This window comes from Rhinatrema bivittatum, chromosome 1 (assembly GCF_901001135.1).
Source record: "Rhinatrema bivittatum chromosome 1, aRhiBiv1.1, whole genome shotgun sequence".
NCBI lineage: Eukaryota > Metazoa > Chordata > Amphibia > Gymnophiona > Rhinatrematidae > Rhinatrema > Rhinatrema bivittatum.
The window spans coordinates 262,739,540-262,753,647 of record NC_042615.1 but is presented as its reverse complement, the minus strand read 5'-3'; the positions used below and the strand labels follow the sequence as shown (position 1 = coordinate 262,753,647).

The following is a 14,108-nucleotide window of genomic DNA, read 5'->3' as shown; positions in this document are numbered from 1 at the left end:
GTATTCAACAGATATCCATTTTATTCGGCCTCCTAAATAAACATTTAAACCCCCCACCCTCCTGACTCCCCCAAGACTTACCAAAACTCCCTGGTGGTCCAGCGGGGAGTCAGGAAGCCATCCCTGCACTCGTTTGTGGTTTCCTCACGGCACCGATAGCCTGTGTCACAGGGACTGCCGGTGCCATTGGTCAGCCCCTGTCACATGGTCACCGGCGCCATCTTGTGCTCCTACCACGTGACAGGTCATGTGGCAGGAGGTCGCTCCGGGACCCTCGTTGGACCCAACTGGAACTTTTGGCCAGCTTGGGGGGGCCTCCTGATCCCCGCAAGACTTGCCAAAATTCCAGCGGGAGTCCGGGAGCGACCTCCTTTCACGCCGTCTGTCCGATCCCTGACCCCCGCTGGACTTTTGGCAAGTCTTGCGGGGATCAGGAGGCCCCCCCAAGCTGGCCAAAAGTTCCGGTTGGGTCCAACGAGGGTCCCGGAGCGACCTCCTGCCACATGACCTGTTACGTGGTAGGAGCACAAGATGGCGCCGGTGACCATGTGACAGGGGCTGACCAATGGCACCGGCAGCCCCTGTGACACAGGCTATCGGCGCCGTGAGGAAACCACAAACGAGTGCAGGGATGGCTTCCTGACTCCCCGCTGGACCACCAGGGAGTTTTGGTAAGTCTTGGGGGGGGGGGTCAGGAGGGTGGGGGGGTTGTAGTTAATTTAGTAGTAACGTATTTACAGATCAACAACTTATTGAATTCTCCATACTTCCGCATGAAACGGAATTGACCCCTCACGAATACCTATCGCGTACGCAACGAAAACTTTTTGCCTGCACATCTCTAGTTCGGACCCCGCTCCTGTCAGAGATTTTTAGGGTTCGGGGGGATGGAGGGGATGTCCGGAGGAGGGCTTGGTCTCGGCAGGAAGTTTATTTAAATGGTGGGGGATGGGAGGGCCTGTCGGCAACTTCATTTCAAGGCTCACTAGGGCATCTATGGATTTGGGGGGGGGGGGGGGGGGGGAGGAAATCGAGCCACAAGCGCCTGCAAGTCTTCTAATTTTTTTTTCTTTCCCAGCGCTACTTACCCGGAGATCTTTCCAAGATCTCCGGATAAGTTGCAAGTTATCCAGCCACACAAGGCCAAATAAACATAAAAACCTAAACGGCTGTGGAGCCTACAGGGAGCCACCAAACTCCACTTCTCTCAAAAGCAGAATACAACTCCGGCCAGATCCAACATCCCTACCACGCATTGAGCCTGCTTGGCCCAGTTCGTAGGGGAGCACTGATCGAGCCCAAGCAGGGAGAAGAGCCACACCTGGGGAGGGACTGGAAATGCAGAAAAACCTCCCAGCAGATGGAAGATGCCTGGTAAGGGTGTGAAGCCAGCATTACACAGACCACTGCCCGCTGGAGGAGTAGGCTAGTGGTTAGAGCAGTGGGATACAAACCAGGGTTCAACTCCCACTGCTGCTCCTTATGGCCTTGTTGGTACGTGAACCTTTCGATTTTGGGAAGCTCCCTGAAAAACCATAAGAATAGTGAGGAACGGCAGAAGTCTGTTACAGGGATTATTTGGCTCAGTCATTCAACTTTCTTTTCCTTAAATCCCAGGGGGTAAATGTTGAGTCTTACCTGCCAGTCTGCAAGTTAAGTCCAGTTATTAGAAACCAATTCTTTGGTATAGAATCAACGTTCTTGCATGGGTTTGGGGGGGGGGGGGGGGGAGAGGAGAGGATGAGAAGAACAGAGAAAGGATCAGGTATGGTAGAAGGGAAATGATGGGGGAAGGAAGGCGAGCAGGGCTGAAGCTGGGGCAGGGATATTTCCCTCCTCCAATCTGGCTGCTTCCTCTGTGGATCCAAGATGCTCTCCTTCATCCCCCATTTCCCTCCCCTGGTATCCTGGGAACCTCCCCCAACCCCTCTGATCCCAGATCCTCCCTTTTTTGCCTTCCTTCATGCCTCTGATTCAAGAACCTCTCTCTCTTCCCCTCACCATTCCAATTTTCCCTCCTTCTCCTTTTCACCTCCCCATTCCTGGTCCTCTTCCCCTCTTCCCGTCTCCCTCCCTATTCCTAGTCATTTCTCATTTGCCCCATCTCCAAGGTCCCTCTTCCCCTCTCTCCAACCCTGCGATCTTCTCTTCCTCCTCACTGAGATTCCCTCCCCATCCTCTCCCATTCCTCCATCCCTGAGATCACCTCCTTATGCCAATACTTTTTCCCCAACTAAAAAAAATATATAAATTGTACAAACTCATAAGGAAGACTGGAAAACCACTATTTTTACAAGGCAAAATAACATTTACATTATTCACTTTTATGGAAATATGCCATAGAAATGCCAAAATTCCAAACCTTTGGTGTAGAATATGCTAAACCTTGGGGCAAAGTCTACCGTTCAACTGGCAGAGGAAACTGTGGAATGTGGTTTTATTTGTAACCCCTATCTTGGTAGCTGGACCTAAAGGCAGGGGTCCCGGGACCAACAATTTAAATTTCTTTCCCTCTCTGTCACAATCCAGGGACCCCAGGGGTTGGGTTCTTACCAACTGGGGGGGGAGGAAAACTCTTCCTAGACCCAAAATGTTGGGGATGACTCAAACTCTATCCTGGGGAGGCTCTGTTCTTTTCCAGTGGGAGGGATGTGAGTGCCAACAAAATAATCTGCTCAGGTTGGATGTGTAAAACAAAATTTTACACTAGCAATGGTTCAAAACACATAGTGGCACGTTACACGTCAGCTCTTGGCACAAAACAGCATGTTATATCACAGGGCGAAGACTCTGGATAGGAGGTTATATCTCCTGGTGTAACAAAAAGATCTCACTCACATTCTCTAGATGGCACACAGGATCTTTCGGATGAAAGGTCCAGGCAGCAGGGAACAAAGCATCTCTTCTGATTTTTCCTCACTTCAGGGCAGTAAGGGTGGCAGGAAAACTTCTCCCCAAAACGTGAAACAAAATCTTCAGAAAAAAGGCATAAACTAGAACCCTCCCGCTGCAAGTCACCCCCGATCCATCCACTGGGTGTGAGGCAAAGAGGAACAGGATCTCCTGTGCTCCTGGTCTTCCCAAGAAAGAAGGAACTCCTTGACATCCTCTGACCTAGGCAATCCAGCCAGGGCTATCACAGAAACATTTCCAAAAACAACTCCAAAAATCCTTTAAGCAGCCTCGGGGCACCTGCACTGGCCAGGCTGTGTACCAGCAAGGTGAAGCTGCCTCCCCGCCAGGCCCTAGTACACCAGAACAGGGGAAACAAAATCAAGCCAGGAAAACAGCTCCTTCACCTCTTGGCTGCCATCCAAAAATGCCACACCTAGCTCTGACGCAAGCTGCTTTTATACCAGCAGCCTGTATGGAGATGCTCCTTCTTTCTACTACATAACTCTTACTTCTAGCTCAAAAAAGGGATTAGGAACTAAGTTGCCATATAGTGGGGAATCCAAGGGCGTTCCCACACATAGAAAAGAAAATGCTTATCTACAAAGAATGAGGATGCTAAGACATTTCTTGATAATGAACTTCCTAACCATAAAAGAAATACCCTTTACACCTGCGTAGATAGTGAAGCATCATCTCTTCACTTAAATGAGATTCTTATTTGCCTATAATTACGGACATTGTGTCATTGTCTACTAACATTTTATTGACAACATGTTGTTTTCAAATTTTTAGTTTCTTATCTACTCACCAATCTATGAGTTGTACTTTGAATTATTAAACATTAGTCAATATACTGTATACATATTTTGGTTTTTTTTAGAAAACAGATGTTCCTACTTCTTAATCCTATAGTATATAAAATTACAGTAAACAAAGTTATAAAAAACAATTTTGTAGCTGTAAAATTAGTTAAATACTTAACAAGAGATAGCAGAATGTCTAACATTGAAGGCTTTTGGGCCATTTTAAATGGCTGACATTTTAAAACACTTCTGGTGACTGTGGGTATGTCCAGGAAAATACAATAACCTTTGGACTATTAGAAATGTCTTTTTTTTTTTTTACATTTGATTCAAGATGTTCAAGATACAGTTTCCAGGCTGCTTGAAGAAAAACACAAGTTAAACATCCACATTGAAGAACTGCAGAATCAAATAAGTCATTTAAATGATCAGGTAATTAAATTGTGTAAGGGCCTCCAGGTCGTTAGCAGCATGACTGTATATATAAAGTGTATATATAGAGTGTACATCAAAGCAGATTACATTCAGGCACTATAGGTATTTCCTTATTCCCACAGGATTTACAATCTATTTTGGAGAAGTTCTCCAATTTCTCACTTTTTCTAGTGGAAAGGCCACTTGCCTACACAAACATATGGGCCGATGTATGAATTGTAGGATATCCAGTGAGTGAGTGGCTTTGTTTGTGCACAATTTTGCTTCCATGTGGGCAGCAAACTTGTTTGCAACATTTCACCTGGAAAGGTCTGAAAAAGATAACTACCGTTTCCCTGTACGTACCTAGATCAGTCCAGATTCCTGGGTTTTGCCTCCCTTCCAGCAGATGGAGACAGAGAAATACTTTGCAGACACTGCCACTTAACCTGGTGTGCCACCTGCAGATCCTCAGTATTTCTCTGTCTCCAGCAGATGAAGGAGGTGTAAACCCTGCAGGTCTGAACCTTACAAAAAAAAACAAAACAGGAATAATAGGTCAAAAGAGTATTCTTCAGTTGCTTCCAGCAGAGATTATCTCCCAGGAGGTTGACAGGTACTGGTGGGATCATCCCTCCTGGTTGTAGAGGTGGACAAGCAAGGGTTGGAGACCCTAATTTGTTCTCTGGACAATGCTGGAGGTGAAAGCAGGAGGTCCAGTTCCCTCACCTCCAGAACGGGAGAAGCCTGTGCCATGCTTCAGATAAGGCTATTCTTTTTCTTGTCTCTGTGCTTTTGTCTTCTTTAAAGTTTAAAAAAACAAAGATTTTACAAGAGATGTGTTTCGGGTAAAAATTTCATGTCGGGCTTCGTTTCGGAGCCCCCCGCGGGAATTTCGTTTTTCCTGTGGTTTGGGATTTTTTTTAGGGGGGCCCTGATTTTCAGGTTAGTGCGCACTATCAGGAGTTAGCATGCACTAACTAAAAAATGAACTTTTCCCAAAATGTCAGAAAAATTCAATCATTTTTCAGTTTTCCAGAACCATTCCAAATTAGGCAATGTCATTGACATTGCCTAATTCGGAAAAAGCTATTGCACATCCTTAGAGTTTACAGGGGCAGCGTTGTATGCACTTTATTTCTGTTCTCCCCAGTGCTGGTGGTGCAGGGAGGTGGCTCGGGGGTCTGTTATTTTTCTTTGCGGCTGTACTGGGGCCAGTTTTCCCCTGTTTCGGGTGTTTGCAGTGCAATAAATGCGTCACCTGGTCATGCCGAGGGAAGCCCGATACTCCGTGTGTGGAGACAGCTCCACATGCCTTTCTCATTCTGGCCGCTGTTGCTGTTGCCTCCCAGGAGGGGAGGGCACATCAAGAGGGGATGCAGCGGCATCTTCCAAGCAGTACCGGTCTGGGGGGGGTTCGAAGGCTGCACTGCAGGAGGCCGAAGGTCCGTTCCCGCTGAGCATGGGAATGGTGTCCATTTTGGATTCACTTGCTGCTAAGGCGGAGGTTGCAGCGGGTGAGGGGATCTCCCACCCGTGCTTTCTCCAGCCTAAATCAGCTCTGAGGAGGCCCAGGGGCTCATGGGGGGCAGTTGTGGGAGGAGTTAGATCCTCTGGAGGAGTCTCACTCCTTTTTACCCTGAGTTTGTGCTTTTAATGCATCATGATTTTTTGGGCCGCCAGACTGCGGTCCAGCCCTCTCTTAAGTGGAGGGCAGCAGGATCCCCACCCAAAAAGAGGTCCAAGTCTTCAGGGGCCTCAAGGGCTTCAAGCATTCGGAGAGTCCATGGCCCATCGATATTGGGGATTACCGAAGATGCTTCTTCTGAAGGGTCTGATCAGGGATTGCCACTTGGGGATGGCTCTCCAGACATGATCCTGATCATGGGACGCAGGATCCAACCGAGGAACGAGGAAAGGTCCCGACATTGGAAGGTGATGATCTCAAGGTGCTTCACCTTTTTCAAAGAATAGCTGGGACTCCTGATTCCGCATGTCCTGGTGGAATGGGTATATCGGCTCCTTATGAGGAGTCTGACCAGGAGGAAGTGGACCCGATCATGGTGGGCTTGCAGGGTCCAGCCAAGTCTTTTCCATTTCACAAGTTGGTCGAACAGTTGGTGGTCAGAGAGTGGGACACACCAGAGACTGGCTTCAAAGTGAGCAGGACTATGGATAAGCTATATCCATTGCCCAAGGTCACTCTGGAGTTCTTGAGGGTTCCGAAGGTGGATGTTTCCATCTTGGAAGTCACGAAGAGGATGACCATTCCTGTGGCTGGGACTGCAGTTCTGAAGGAAGTGCATCTCAAGAATATATTTGGGGTGTCAGTACTGGGCATCCAAGCGGCTGTGACAGTAACTTTATGCTTCAGGCTTTGCTGGGCCTCAGCCTCGGACAGATCATGGGCCCAGGCCTGACGCTGTAGCCCGGCCTAAAGGTTGGTTCCTGACATCAGGGCCTTAACCCAGACCCAAGCCTGATGCCAGCACCTGGCCTGGAGGCCAGGTCCAGAGTTCTCAGCCTTGGCCTAGAGTCAGGCCCAGGCCCGGAGTCCAGGCCTCGAAGCAGCTCTGACTATGTCCTCTTCTTTCTTCTTTTCTTCTTCAACTGACGCTGTCTGCTGGGTTTGCACCAGAGTTAATTAACACTGGTGCATTCACCCCAGCAGATGGCACCATTTTGATGTACAGCATTGTATATATATGACATCCAGCCAGAACAATCTGCAAAGAGGAAAAAGACTGACATCAGATGGTGCTTCTGCCATCTTTGTCATATCCATCCCATTGACACCATGGAGGGATATCGCCAGCCCCAAAGGAGACTGGCATCTGATGGGGATAAGATCTCCAAATAGGCCAGCTTTTGAATATATCATGACAGAAAAGAACTTCACTTGTAAACCAGGGAAGGTTGGATATGATCTCAATCTCTCAAATTTACTGTTAATGCCTTTCTTCATACTTGCATTGTACCAAAGAAAGCCTCCTTCTGGAGTTCATAACATGTAATGTGTATAGGCAACATATCAAGATGTACTTGCATGTTCTTTTTAGTCAGGCCACTAGAATCCAATATATTTAGGACTATTCTGTATTTTCTGTCACATTTTCTTGGCTTCTGATAACATCCTTTGGTACTTGAGGGTCTTCTCTTTCTCTGAATATGTTCCATAGAATAGTCAGTCAGTTAATACTGAATATTATGTTATCAATGCTTTCTTGTGTTTTTCTCCATTACCACAATGTCCAGTTTTCTTGCATTGAACATTTTATCGGTTGAAATAGGAATGTCCCTGGTGATCACAGCTTCCTCATTCTCTACAGTTCTCTCAGCATCATGATCCCAGTGCTTTTTTTGCTACAGAAATGTTATAGTGCTTACACAGATTCCAGTGTATGAGCTGTGCCAACTTATTATGCCTTTCTGTATACAGGTCTTCTGGACATTAGCATGTGACACCTGTTTCCAGTTCTGTATTTCAGAATCTGCTTTTATCTGTTTTACTTGTCTTTTCTAAGCTGGCTGTGAACCATTTTATCTGTAGTTCACTGACCTGTGCTGCAATCAACCTTTCATCATCAGGTTTAAGTTCACCTCTCTTTAGCCACTTCTGTGTCAGGTTTTGATTCACATGGTGTTTCTGAAGTAACTTTATACTTCCTACTGTATTTATGTGTTTGCCAATTCTTTCTTTTGGGCCGATACAGTAAAAGTCGCGGGAGTGCCGGCGAACGCCCGCTCTCCTGACTCGTGTGCAGGCCAGTGTCCTGGGCATGAGATTCAGTATCGACCCATATGCAAATTAGGGCCCGTGGTAAAAGGAGGCGCTAGCGACACTAGTGTGTCCCTAGTGCCTCCTTTCTGACAGAAGCGGCGGCTGTCAGAGGTTTGAAAGCCGACGCTCAATTTTACCGGCGTCGGTTCTCGAACCCCTGACAGCCACGGGTTCGGAAAATGGACGCCGGCAAAATTGAGCATCCGTCTTCCAACCCGCGGGCTGTAGGCAGATTTTTCATTTTTTTCATTTTTTTAAATTTTTTTCTATTTTTGAGGCCTTCGACTTAATATCGCTATGATATTAAGTCGGAGGGTGTACAGAAAAGCAGTTTTTTCTGCTTTTCTGTACACTTTCTGGTGCTGGCCGAAATTAACTCCTGCCTTTGGGTAGGCGCTAATTTCTGAGAGTAAAATGTGTGGCTTCGCTGCACATTTTACTTTTTGTATCACGCGGGAATGACTAATAAGCCCATCAACATGCATTTGCATGTTGCGGGCGCTATTAGTTTTGGGGGGGTTGGCCACGCGTTTTCCACGCGCTATTACCCCTTACTGTATAAGGGGTAAAGCTAGCGTGTCAAAAACGCGTGGCCAAACGGAGGCTAACATTGCGCTCAGCCATGAAAAGGTATTGCAGGAGTAGAGGGAAACCTTGGCTGAGACTGCAATTGCAGGAAGGACATAGTTTAAAAAGATCCCAGAGCTCTCTGAAAAGAGTTCTGCAGTCAAAACAAAAAAAAAAAAAAGAATTGTTAACCTCCAACAAACCCTCATTTCCCAAGCTGTAGTTCTAGGTCAAGACTCAGAATGCTTGCAATGCATCATGGATATTTTTTTTTTCAGCAAGAGGTTTAGTCCTCCTGCATTGGCAATGCTCATTACATCATTATGTTCCTAAAGGGATCAGTTGACAGGGTGTTAAAGCCCCCCAATATTCAATAGGATTGTGCATTTCTTTATTTTGTTTTGATTAATGCACGCTAATTATTTTTAAACTATTTATTTTGAATTTTGGGATTCAGTCTATACCGGAATGACACAAAATGAAAAACACAAACAAAATGGAAAAGAAATACTTTGTCATGACTTGTGATATTTTGTTTTGGTCAATAAAAGTTTACATTCAAGCTGCACACCCCTAATGTTCAACAGTTTTCTATCTCAGCCAAAAGGCCAAGTAGGGACTGTCCTCAAACCCTCTGCTTGACTACATTATGGTCTAAGCCAAAAGTCCATCAAGGACAGCAATGATTGCTACCATGCCATTTTATAGTAACTTGTACAATGGCATTGTATTGAAAACAGAAAAGCCATGGTGCCTTCTACATTATGGCATGCATAATGTTTGCTGATAGGCGAGTCCTTTCAATGGAATGAATGCTGAAACACCTGGCCTAAGGTACATGTCCTATTTTAGAGCTTCTTGAGTACTTGCTAAATAGAGCAAACCAAACTATTTACTATGCACACACTAAAGCCTTGTTTGCATACAGCATTCCTTTGTTTAAATGTTTGTAAAAGCTCATTTTAGCTACTGTCTTTTCTGACCAGTTTAGCATGCATTATATATAAGTTGTTACTGCATAGCATGCTAAACAGCCCCAGCATGCACATTAACCTTTATTACATAGGCCCTCTGGGAAACTGACAGGTGTTTCTCAGGCTGGAGGCATAAAGCCAATGGATTCCAGTCTTTTCAAAACAATTTTCACCTTATTTAGAAAACATAACACTTTAACAGTAGAATGCTTATGCTAGCAGTGTCCAAGTCACACACACAGGGTTGTAGACTGCCTTCCCTCTGGACAGTGTATACTCATTCCCTCTAGTTTGGTCAGGATAGCTGTACAGGAGCTTCCTCTCCTGGAGACACGGGGGCCTCCTGAACCCAGCTGGGCTTATACTCTTATGCCCCCCAGCTGGTTCTGCCCTCAGGACTCTCCCTGCCCTAGCAGGGTCCTGTCCACAGAGCTATCTCTCTCTCTCTCTCTGCCTCTAGCCTAGTCCTGCAATGCAACAAGGGAAAAAACGGGGTCATTCTGTTACAGGCCCCTTCTTCTGAATCTGTCATGGGACAGAAAAACAAATAGATGCTGGTTATATCCCAAAAGTAGGTGTGTACATGCATCATCTGCTGATGAGTGCAATAATATGTACTTGTGCCAGTTGGACACATTCAAAGAATGAATACAATATAATTAGCAGTAAACTATCATCATTCCAAGAGATGTTGGCGAACTGGTGATCTGTACAGTGGCTAAAGCAACAGTTTGAAATCTGAGCATATAGGACATCTGTTACAAAATACAGGAAATTTAGAAATTTAATCAACAGAAGGAGGAGTATAGGGAGAGAAACTGATATTCACAGGGCAGTTTTCAAAAGTACATTTTCCTGCTGACTTTGCATCTATTTTACTTTGAAAATTGCCCAGGGAAAATGTAGCTTTAGAGATTTGCACTTGCTTTTCTGTGGATAATTTTCCCCTTCAAACAAAGTGCAAAGATTTGAAAATCTAATCTGCATGCGTTGTTTGCCATCCCAATCTAACCACACCCTTGAGTTTGTCTTTTGTTACCTGGGCAAAAGCACATGCACTGTAGATCCCCTCACGCACTTATCCAAGTAAGGGGCATACTTACCCAGATAAATGACTTTTGAATATTGTACTCCTCAATGATTGTAGTTAGTAATGCAAAAAGAGTCCAGGCCTGAATACATGATAAAAACTTGACTTCCAATGTACTGTAATAAATTTTGGAAAAACTGAGAAATTATTTAATGTATATTTTACCCAAGATAACTCTGTTGTTTCATGAAAACTTTCTACAGATAGAAGAAGAAAGATCAGAAAAGATCTCCCTTCAACGAGTGGTTGAAGGAAATCAAAGGATTTTTAAAAAGTTTAGCAGAGGTGAGTAGCATTACACCAGTCAAAAGAATCCTGCCTAGAATTTTTATCCCACTTGCCATTAATCTCTACAGGGTCAGTTTTTGAAGGGATCTAGTTGTCTAACAATGGAGCTAGCAACTCGATCCCTGGTGTTAGGTTACTGGGGCCTCCTCCAAGCCACTCTATCTAGGATTCAATGACCAAGCTTTATTTTGATACATACATGTGTGATCCCTCGCTTCTCAGGGAATTCCCTAAAATGGACAGGGGGGGCCACCTTCAGATGCTGAGTAGGAAACATCTGGCAGCAAATCTGCATCAGGATTCCCCAGTGGGAGGCAATGAATAAAGGGGATTGTCATACAGTCTCACAATAAAAGATGTTCATACAATGGGTGTAGTTCCAAAACAAAAGCAAAGTTTACAGAAGTCCATAAATTAGGTAAAACAGTACAGGGTGATTAAAAAATACAAGAAACAGTGTATTGTTTCACAGACCAAAATCGCTAGTGTACAGAACTGGCTTTAGGATAATAGGCCCGACATCTTCCATCTCAAGAAACTACAACTTCACAAAAGCCTCTTTCAATGAATATGCCACGGCATTCTTAGACAAAATCGATAAGCTGAAAAACAATTCCTTATCTGTTTTATAACAGCATCCAAAGATTCAAAGGGCATGGTTAAGTAGGGATGTGAATCGTTTTTTGATGATTTAAAACAATCGTCAGATATATTTTAAATCATCAAAAATTGTTAAGAGTCACGATACAATAGAAATTTCCCCGATTTATCGTGAAAAATCGTAAATCGGGGGAGGGGGGAGGGCGGGGAAAACCGGCACACCAAAAAAAACCCTAAACCCACCCCGACCCTATAAAATGAATCCCTTACCTTCCCCCACCCTTCCGAACCCCCCCAAAACTTTTCACGAGTACCTGGTGGTCCAGTGGGGGCGTGGGGACCAATCTCCCGCTCTCAGTCCATCGGCACCATTTTGGCTGCCACTCAAAAATGGCGCCGATGGCCCGATAAAAAAAAAAAACCCACCCGACCCTTTAAAAATGATCCCTTAGCTTCCCCCACCCTCCCGATCCCCCCAAAACATACCTGCTGGTCTAGTGGTGGTCCTGGGAGCGATCTCCCATTCTCAGGCCATCGGCTGCCACTCATAAAGATGGCGCCGATGGCCCTTTGCCCTTACCATATGACAGGGTATCCGTGCCATTGGCCAGCCCCTGTCACATGGTAGGAGCACTGGCTGGCCGGCGCCATCTTTAAAGATGGCCGCCACCTTCGTAAAGATGGCCGCTGCCATATTTAAAGATGGCCGCTGCCGTATTTAAAGATGGCCACTGCCATCGTAAAGATGGCTGCCACCATCTTTAAAGATGGCGCCGGCCATCCAGTGCTCCTACCATGTGACAGGAGTCGGCCAATGGCACTGATACCCTGTCATATGGTAAGGGCAAAGGGCCATCGGCGCCATCTTTATGAGTGGCAGCCAACGGCCTGAGAACGGGAGATCACTCCCGGGACCACCACTAGACCACCAGGTATGTTTTGGGGGGCTCGGGAGGGTGGGGGAAGCTAAGGGGTCATTTTTAAAGGGTCGGTGGGTTTTTTTTTGAGTGGCAGCCAAAATAGCGCCGATGGCCCGAGAGCAGGAGATTGGTCCCTGCGCCCCCACTGGACCACCAGGTAATCGTAAAAAGTTTTGGGGGGGTTCGGGAGGGTGGGGGAAGGTAAAGGGTTAATTTTAAAGGGTCGGGCCTCACTACAAAAAAAATAACGATGTGAATCGGAACCAATTCCGATTCACATCACCCACATCACCCACGATCAGATTTTTTCCCCCCTCTAGCCGAACCCGATCGTTAAGACGATCGAGCACACGATTCACATCTCTATGGTTAAGTGGTCAACGTTCAACAGAGTATCGAAGCTGGAAATTAGACAAATTATTGCTGAAAAAAAACCTGCGGCTCACACAAGTGACCCAATTCCATCCAGTTCCTTGACACAAATACAACAAATTATCACTCCAATAATCACTACCTTAATTAATCATTCATTATCAGAATGAATCATACCACATGGATTAAAACAAGCAGCAATAAAGCCAATCCTAAAAAATAGAACTGGTAGAACTGATGATTGGGACAACTATCGTCCAATATTCAACTTGCTGTTTCTCACAAAAGTTATCAAGAAAGCAGTGTTATACCAACTTGTAAATCACCTGGAAGATCAAAATATTCTCTTCCCAAATCAGTTTGGATTTAGGAAACATCAGTCAACTGAGACACTACTCCTCTCAATTGACTCGGTTTTCCAAGGGCTTGACACTGATGAATCTTATTGCCTGCTGCAAATTGATTAACAGCTGCCTTTGACACTGAATAAGATATCATAACTGATATCTTATTCATAACTGATTCATTTTAATCGCCTGTATATAACATGTCTATTACTACTGTTGTTGTTTTAATGTTATTTGTTATTAGTATTTATTCAATTGTCTCCAAGTTCATTTTCCTGTTCCATGTAAGACTCGCATTTTAAGTCACTCCAATGTTATATGTAAACCGAAATGATTAGCAACATTGTTGCTAGAATTTCGGTATATAAAAAATGTTAAATAAATAAATAAATAAATAAATAAACTGTGGACCACAACCTGTTATGCCATCAGATGAGAAACATAAGGATCGTTGGCAGGCTTCTCAGATGTTTCCCTTCATTTCTATCTAAAAGAACATTCCAAGTCAAACTGGGCAATCATATATCTGACACTTTCCAGTGTGCTACAGGGGTCCCTCAAGGCTAAAGCCTTTCAACCCTGTTCAATATTTACATGCTCCCACTGTGTAAATTACTGATGAACCTAGGAATAACTTTCATCTTGTATGCTGATGACTCACAGTTTTACATCCCACTCTCCAGATCATTTGAAAATACCACTTCGATACTCTAACTATACGAAAGCAATACAACAAGAACTATCACAACTTAAACTGACATTAAACCTTAAAAAGACTGAAATCATTTGGCTGAGCAGAAACTCATCGATAGTTAAACCACCGGCCCTAGACCTAGGTAATTTTCAAATTAATCCCTCAAATCAAGTACGGGATTTAGGTGTACGGCTAGATGAGAACCTCACAATGAAAATGCACATCAGTAAATTAATTAAGACAGGTTGCACCAAGTTGCATATACTACATCGGTAGAAACCATTAGCAACTTTAGCAGACTTCCGTACTGTATTGCAAACTCTAATCTTCTCAAACCTTGACTACTGTAATTCCTTACTACTA

General features: G+C 44.8%; 1 protein-coding gene across 3 annotated transcripts in view; it reads left to right on the top strand.

The window, feature by feature from the left end:
• Positions 1–14,108, top strand: part of LOC115087291 (shootin-1-like) — a 76,890-nt gene that overhangs the window by 26,173 nt on the left and 36,609 nt on the right. For all 3 annotated transcript variants that reach the window (XM_029594304.1, XM_029594293.1, XM_029594312.1), the window contains 2 exons: positions 4,033–4,130; positions 10,728–10,809. In XM_029594304.1, the coding sequence (XP_029450164.1) occupies positions 4,033–4,130; positions 10,728–10,809 (180 nt within the window). The remainder of the gene's footprint in view (positions 1–4,032; positions 4,131–10,727; positions 10,810–14,108) is intronic.